Genomic DNA, 8,738 nt, shown 5'->3' with positions numbered 1-8,738 from the left:
TGTGGGTGGGAAGATATTGTTGGATACCATTTTTTATTGAATAGTTCAAGATAGAGCCATGGCAAATTAACTCAATCCAGTTAACAAAAACATCCAGTCTTGTCAAGCTCAAACGAATTGTCATGATGAAAATTATTCAGAGCCAGAATATCACTGATAAAAAACTAGTTTATTGCTTTGAGTGGTGGTATACCTAATCAAGACAGAGAAATTGAGGAGTGTCAGATCATGGGGTGGGGGAAGGATGTGATTAGGGAGCTGTACGTGTCCATGTTCATCACCACAGGTGATTGGCCAGTCTGGGGTCTCGTCTCAGTCTCTCATCCAGAGCCATGTATTTCTGGGGGGCTTTGTCCTTATGCCTGAAACACAAAATAACAATGGAAGTATGTAAACATCTATATTAAAGCCCAGTCATGTGAAATAATTACTATATCGATGATAAATCAAGGCTTTGACACTGAAACTTTTTAGTGCTTACCTGCTCAGACGCAGTTTGAGAATATGGATCCTGAACATGGCATCAGAGCAGTAGGCAAGGTATTCATCTTCATCCTCCTTGGTCATAGTGAGCTGGTTCTTCTGGTACCACTGCTGTTTCTGTTGAAGCTCCTGGGTCTCCTAAACATACAGTATGCATTACAATACATTAATAGAGAAACTGACTATCCTACCGATCCTTGACTTCGGCGATGTAATTTACAAAATAGCCTCCAACACTCTACTCAGCAAATTGGATGTAGTCTATCACAGTGCCATCCGTTTTGTCTCCAAAGCCCCATACACTACCCACCACTGTGACCTGTACGCTCTTGTTGGCTGGTCCTCACTACATGTTCGTCGTCAAACCCACTGGCTCCAGGCCATCTATAAATCACTGCTAGGCAAATCCCCGCCTTATCTTAGCTCATTGGTCACCATAGCAGCACCCACCCGTAGTCTGCGCTCCAGCAGGTATATCTCACTGGTCATTCCCAAAGCCAACACCTCCTTTGGCCGCCATTCCTTCCAGTTCTCTGCTGCCAATGACTGGAACGAATTGCAAAAATCTCTGAAGCTGGAGACTCTTATCTCCCTCAATAACTTTAAGCATCAGTTGTCAGAGCACCTTACCGATCACTGCACCTGTACACAGCCCATCTGAAATTAGCCCACCCAACTACCTCATCCCTATATTGTTATTTATTTTGCTCTTTTGCACCCCAGTATCTCTATTTGCACATAATCTCTTGCACATCTAGCATTCCAGTGTTAATACTATTGTAATTATTCTGCACTATAGCCTATTTACTGCCTTACCTCCATAACTTGCTACATTTGCACACACTGTATATATATTTTCTGTTGTATTTCTGACTTTATGTTTTTTACCCCATATGTAACTCTGTGTTGTTTTTATTGCACTACTTTGCTTTATCTTGGCCAGGTCGCAGTTGTAAATGAGAACCTGTTCTCAACTGGCTTACCTGGTTAAATAAAGGTTAAATAAAAATAAATAGAGATGCCCATGAAAATTAAACCATTATTTTACCAATATTGTTCTACCATGAGTATTCCCAAACCTTGAACCTTTGCTTGTTTTGTTTATTTTAACATTATTGTACAGATTTTCACAAAACTGTTTGTTCTTTTGATTCCACTTATCCTCTGTTTTGACGTACCCTCTCAAAACGAGCCTGTATGAGGTTGGCCTTATCAATGAGCCGCTGCTTCAGGTCAGCCAGGCAGTCGTTCCTCAGCTGTAGAGCAGCCGGTCTGGTCAGGTTCTCTGGGTCACCCAGCTGGGCCAGAAACGGTGCTAAGAAGTCCAGCTCCTTCTCCTCCTGTCGGAGACGCTCCTCTTTGGCCGTCCGCTCCTGGACATGAGGTAGAGTGGAATTAGGTTAAGGAGGTTACTGAGGGTCAGTCAGCCTTTTGTGATAAGAGTGTGATTCTCACCAGTGCCTCTCGGTGGCAGCGTGCTCTCTCATTTCTCGCTGTGTTGTAGATAGAGATGTGAAGCTCAATACTGCTCTCTTCTTGTTCCCTAACACCCAGTACCGCCCTCACCTGAGGAAAAATACAAATGCACTCTCAATTACCAACTACATACTGGGTATTACTTTTCAATTTCTCTCATTTTAAGACATACTGGAAAAGGTTTCTCAATTCATGCCAGAGTACCCACACAACACATGCATACCTCTTTTTCAGACTCCTTGACTCTGAGAGCAACGCTTTCCTCCTCCTTCATCATATGGACTAGCATTTCATACTGAAAGAGATTCTTACTGGGCTTCTCAAATGGATCTACCTGAAAGCACATACATAAAGATGATTGGAAAAACACCCTAGTTCACTTCAAACCAATTAACAGAAGAATATGTTATCTCAAATTGCTTGTGGTGCGAGTTGTAAATTAATTATCTGTGAATCGGTTGTTGTTTAGGTACTGTTTATTTTTCCTGGTGATGTATGACCTGGAAAGTGGAGGCCATTTGAGGGGTGAAGGAGTGTGGGTTCTGGGAATCGCCTGAATCTCTGGGCTTTATGAAGTTTCTCCAAGCAGGAATAACCCGGTCGTCCTCCCGGTGGTATGTCACTTGGATCCTGTCCTCAGACACTAGAAAGATACGCTCTGCTACGTCCTCCCCGGCTGGCTTGGACCGGTCTCGATTGAACCGCTCCACCACCTTCTGCTCATAGACCATCGGAGATATCATCAAAGCTGGTCAAATGTTTAGACATATATTTTCCAGTGATACAGACATGTATATGACACATAATGGTGGTGTTAAGTTTACCCAAACTGAGTTATGTTTGAATGGTAGTGCAACCAGTTATTATCATGTAATGTAAGCAGTATTACCTGTAAAGGGCGTTGCCCCTGGTCAGGTGCCTCAGTATTACTGGGGCCGAACACTTTGACACGCTTGCCAAAAATGACATGACGGTGGTACATGAAGTCTGGTCGATCCTCGAAGGTCTCTGTCATCTCAAAGGGCATCTCGACCCGTCTGGCCAGCCCGTCTGCTCGGGCATGGCTGTAGAAATCCATCTGACGCTCTGTCTCTGGAGTCATAGTGATATATCTGTGGGCTTGACAGCAAAACACACATTCGTCATCTATGCTCTCTTGTCACTTTTGTCCACATTTATTAGATCCACTATCTGATGTAAAAGTTGTAACATGGTTAAGGCAGTTGTCATAAACTGACACTAGCTGTTATGTCATGACTATGGCAGAGTGATGTATCACTTATGAGATTGGGTTCAAGTTACAGTAAGTGTTTATCACTTTGTCCAATTTTCTAACAGTTACATTTTAAAGCGTAGCTTCGTCCAGGTCTGAAATGCTCAATAGTGACATTGCTAGCTTTCTTCAGTTCCCGTTCCTCTAAGTGGTCATGCCTGTGTTGGTACCATTCCTTCACAGTGCTGGACTGGGTACCTACAGAAACACACCAGAGGGGGACAGGGGGAAACGGGAGTCAGTGTCTGAGTTAGGAGATAGATTAATCAGAGACGGACTCAAGTCAGAGTTCAGATACCAGAGAGAGGCATTATTGCTGATCATTTATCAGTGTGCTGGCTTTATCAGTCTACATTTAGGACTTTTACTGTAACACATATTAGGCAATCACAGCACCATGACTCAATATGTCAATAATATGCAACTCACAGTCGAGGTCCGAGTAAGTGGTCAAACGTGTCACAAGACCATCCGGGAGGAGGTAGGGTGCAAACTTTTCCAGCTTGGCCTTCCGATACTGGATAACCTTCATGCCCCCAGGGCAGCGTGTCTCCATGTCTGGACAAAGTCACAAAGGTCAGTCAGGCCAGACAGATGGAGCATGTAACATTTGATAAGGATAGGAGACATAACACTGGGTTAGGCTGGTTAATCCAGGCCAGAAGGTCCAGTTAGTTATGCAAGATTATGAGGCTGAGTAAAGCAACAAATGACTTACCTTGTTGTGAGATGTTGATTTGATTCACCCAGGATGGAGGCATTTCAAACACCTTGGGCTCCTCCACTTCTTCCTTCAGAAAAACAACAAGGTACACAGGCTCATAGTAAATGATAGCACAAATATACGCCCATGCATGAACTTCACCATTTATTCCCACACAGTCTATGTCATAGAGGGTGTGCAGAATCAAGGGTAAAGGGCACCAGAGCAGAGTTGAGTGAGAGAGAGTGAGATTGGGATGCACCTCTTCATCATCCTCTGCCTCCTGCTGTTTTTTCATATCAGGGATGAGAAGCAGAGATTGGCCAGTTGTGCCATAGAGCAGATACTCCCACTTCACCGCATCCCCAAGGTCGAAATTCATCTCCTGCAAAAACATCCAGTGATTCCCCAATTTCAAAAACACTTCAAAAACACCTTGTCACTACCTCTGTGAGCAAGATATAATACATGTAGTACATGCAAACAGTCCAAACACATTGTCACAGACAAAAGGGCATTACTAACCGCACAGCCGAAGCGGCAGTCCTGCATGTTGACCCAGTAGTTCTGATGGTTCCAGATGCTCTCTATGCCCAGGAAGCATTTGTTGGTAGTGGATAAACTCTTCCCTGTGAGTGGGTCAATGAAAAAGTTCTCTGGAACCTCCCGGTTGCCAGACAGAATGAGAACCCAGCAGTGGACCCGCAGGCCCAACAGGGGATCTGGGGGAAGGCTCTCTCGCTCCTGAGGCACATAACAGAGGGACAGTCACAGACATATACCCTGTGCTCAAACAGGGACAATACATTGACAATTTGTTTCTCAGAGTGTTTCTGCAGCTGCCTCCTTACCTCTTGGAGTCTCTCTGCCTCCTGCTGTTTCTTCAGGAGGATAGCCTGTGCATCAGCCTGTCTGCGTTCCTCTTGACGCTGCTCAAAGCCACTGCGAAGGTCCCGTGGTGGTTTCACCGAGTACTTCTTCACCTGTCGCTTCTGCTCAGTAGCCTTTCCCTGAAACACACACACCCACAGGAAAACCACAAGAGTGATGCAACTGTGCTATAAGAGACGCATAAAGTGAAATTACATAATTTGAACATGAAATTATAGCTGATATACCGGTTCAGTGGTACTGGAGGGCAATGTACAGGTCGTGATGCCAGGTTGCTATAGGCCACTCACCTTAACATGTGTAACCAGTAGGGGACATTCCTGGAGGGACTGGTTGAGGCTACACATTTCCTTCACAGCGTATCCACTAACACAGTAGGCATTGTAGCCTGCACCCAGCAACAGACTACACAGCAGAGTAGAGAAATCAAAGCAGGAGCCTCTCTGAGTCTGCATCAACCAGGTTGGAGAGTAGAGGTGTCTTGGCTAGAGATAAAGAAGAACAATACTCCTTATGTCTCTTATATTCTAAAGTAAATACACCAAATCTTCTATTATTATAATATCATTTTTAGGACAAACAAAGAGATGTCTCTCTCTCTTACCGGGTCAATGGGGGGATCCAGTGGCTCTAAAGACAAGAACTCTGACACAAAGCTTGCACATCCCTCCCAGCTGTATAGCTCCGGGTATGAGAGCAAGGTGGGCCTCAAGGTTGTACTCACAAATTTCTATTTTGGCCGTTAGAAAGGTAAGAGTGACAAAAATGCCCATTCAAAGAGGGGATGTCGGAGGAACATAGAAAGTATGGGTGTCAGTGTGCACAACAAACATGTCACAGAGAAAACAAAGTCAAAAGTGAGTGTAATTGTGAATGCTGTGGTGTTTACCTGGACTCCACACTCATTGAGTGGGCACAGCAGAAGGGGTTTTCGGTCAGGGTAAAGGTGCACATACTGGCAGCAGAAGTTGTCAGCGATGGCAAGCAGCAGCTTTTCCTGTGGGGAGTTTTCCTTATAAGAGGTAGGGTATTGGGACAGGTCAACCTCCTGTGCCCGTTCTGGCCTGTTAGGATTGGATATGAGCATGAGTGTTGATGCAGCTGTCTAAGCATGTAGTAAGTATGTGAATACAATAAAATTATGTATGTACAGTGGGGAAAAAAAGTATTTAGTCAGCCACCAATTGTGCAAGTTCTCCCACTTAAAAAGATGAGAGAGGCCTGTCATTTTCATCATAGGTACACGTCAACTATGACAGACAAATTGAGAAAAAAAAATCCAGAAAATCACATTGTAGGATTTTTAATGAATTTATTTGCAAATTATGGTGGAAAATAAGTATTTGGTCACCTACAAACAAGCAAGATTTCTGGCTCTCACAGACCTGTAACTTCTTCTTTAAGAGGCTCCTCTGTCCTCCACTCGTTACCTGTATTAATGGCACCTGTTTGAACTTGTTATCAGTATAAAAGACACCTGTCCACAACCTCAAACAGTCACACTCCAAACTCCACTTTGGTCAAGACCAAAGAGCTGTCAAGGGACACCAGAAACAAAATTGTAGACCTGCACCAGGCTGGGAAGACTGAATCTGCAATAGGTAAGCAGCTTGGTTTGAAGAAATCAACTGTGGGAGCAATTATTAGGAAATGGAAGACATACAAGACCACTGATAATCTCCCTCGATCTGGGGCTCCACGCAAGATCTCACCCCGTGGGGTCAAAATGATCACAAGAACGGTGAGCAAAATCCCAGAACCACACGGGGGGACCTAGTGAATGACCTGCAGAGAGCTGGGACCAAAGTAACAAAGCTTACCATCAGTAACACACTACGCCGCCAGGGACTCAAATCCTGCATTGCCAGACGTGTCCCCCTGCTTAAGCCAGTACATGTCCAGGCCCGTCTGAAGTTTGCTAGAGTGCATTTGGATGATCCAGAAGAGGATTGGGAGAATGTCATATGGTCAGATGAAACCAAAATATAACTTTTTGGTAAAAACTCAACTCATCGTGTTTGGAGGACAAAGAATGCTGAGTTGCATCCAAAGAACACCATACCTACTGTGAAGCATGGGGGTGGAAACTTCATGCTTTGGGGCTGTTTTTCTGCAAAGGGACCAGGACAACTGATCCGTGTAAAGGAAAGAATGAATGGGGCCATGTATCGTGAGATTTTGAGTGAAAACCTCCTTCCATCAGCAAGGGCATTGAAGATGAAACGTGGCTGGGTCTTTCAGCATGACAATGATCCCAAACACACCGCCCGGGCAACGAAGGAGTGGCTTCGTAAGAAGCATTTCAAGGTCCTGGAGTGGCCTAGCCAGTCTCCAGATCTCAACCCCATAGAAAATCTTTGGAGGGAGTTGAAAGTCTGTGTTACCCAGCGACAGCCCCAAAACATCACTGCTCTAGAGGAGATCTGCATGGAGGAATGGGCCAAAATACCAGCAACAGTGTGTGAAAACCTTGTGAAGACTTACAGAAAACGTTTGACCTGTGTCATTGCCAACAAAGGGTATATAACAAAGTATTGAGAAACTTTTGTTATTGACCAAATACTTATTTTCCGCCATAATTTGCAAATAAATTCATAAAAAATCCTACAATGTGATTTTCTGGATTTTTATTTCTCATTTTGTCTGTCATAGTTGACGTGTACCTATGATGAAAATTACAGGCCTCTCTCATCTTTTTAAGTGGGAGAACTTGCACAATTGGTGGCTGACTAAATACTTTTTTTCCCCACTGTATGTGAGTGCACTCCAAGTCATTGTGTAAGTAATCATTACATTAAACGTAAACATCCTGTATGTTTATAATTTTTTGTAGAAAGCCATATGAATCAATAACCATGTGCCCTAGTTAAACATGACCAAAAGTGTAACAAAAGTGTAACAAAAGTGAATGCCCTCTAGTAACCTCACTGGGAACACGTTGGGGTTATTTGTATGTTGCAGAGGGTCTCCTCTAGTTTAAGCAGGTCCTCGTTAACCTCATCCTGTCGATCCTCTTCAGCTTCATCAATGGCAACCTCTTTGTCAGACTCCACTTTAGGCAAAACTTCCATCTAGAAAAATAATTGTATTTAGGCATATCAATAACTAACAATCACATTTTCTCATATAGCTAATATAGTGGACTGTTTATGGGTGCGTTCGTAAATTCATTTTGGCTATCTACTCCGATTTCAGAGCACTCGAACGGACAATCTGAAAACGCTCTGAATTTACGAACGGCCAAGAGCGCACTCTGACACACTGGAGGCAATTTACGAACGCACCCAATTTTGACGTCTACATCCATGTGAGCTAACGAGAGCTAGCTAGCAAAGCTAGCAGTGTTAACGTTAGCTACCAAACAGGTGACATACTTCCGCAATCCAGACAATAACACATTGGCAAATTTCTATGAATAAATATTGTACGTAGCAACTATTACAGGATTAAACAGTTTATGGAGAACGATAAACTTTTCTTTATGCCGGTTACCTTGCTTGGATTAGACAAGATGTGTGTTGTCGTCTGCCTCTTGTTTACCGTCTATCTCCATAGTAACGGAAATTGTTTGACGTGTTCAATTCTGGGTTCCTACCCTAGACTTCGCGCAGCTAGAGATATAATTCCCGGAATCATCATCAATTAAATAAAGTAACAAACTAGTCAAACATTTATTTTTGTACAAAAATGAATTACCTTTGTTTATGATATTATTAATAGGAATGGTAGAGTTATGTCACATGTGCAGCTAACAAAAATATATGGAAATGTGTGCTCTATCCAAAATTACAACCAACTGATTGCGCATTAGGCTACTGCAAAAATGGAGGAGGCAAGTGGAAGGGGGAGAAGTTAGGGAATGTTTGTCTGCCCTTTATTAAAGACCAAAATTGGGTAAAAATAAATGAAAAT

General features: G+C 43.4%; 1 protein-coding gene across 1 annotated transcript; it reads right to left on the bottom strand.

Annotated features, from left to right (window-relative positions):
- Positions 1–150: 150 nt before the first annotated feature.
- Positions 151–8,379, bottom strand: ccdc135 (coiled-coil domain containing 135). Its single transcript, XM_041836549.1, has 18 exons — positions 8,319–8,379; positions 7,755–7,897; positions 5,716–5,890; positions 5,431–5,556; positions 5,117–5,311; positions 4,787–4,945; positions 4,461–4,679; positions 4,198–4,320; positions 3,951–4,023; positions 3,662–3,790; positions 3,302–3,430; positions 2,849–3,078; positions 2,460–2,675; positions 2,183–2,293; positions 1,939–2,049; positions 1,662–1,856; positions 482–621; positions 151–362 (listed from the first exon to the last, which is right to left on the bottom strand). The coding sequence occupies exons 2-18, from the start codon at positions 7,895–7,897 to the stop codon at positions 278–280; spliced, it is 2,559 nt and encodes an 852-aa protein (XP_041692483.1). The 5' UTR covers positions 8,319–8,379; the 3' UTR covers positions 151–277.
- Positions 8,380–8,738: the final 359 nt, after the last annotated feature.

This window comes from Coregonus clupeaformis, chromosome 19 (assembly GCF_020615455.1).
Source record: "Coregonus clupeaformis isolate EN_2021a chromosome 19, ASM2061545v1, whole genome shotgun sequence".
NCBI classification, from domain to species: Eukaryota; Metazoa; Chordata; class Actinopteri; order Salmoniformes; family Salmonidae; genus Coregonus; species Coregonus clupeaformis.
Note: the sequence above shows the minus strand (reverse complement) of the source record. Positions and strands in the feature narration are given on the sequence as shown.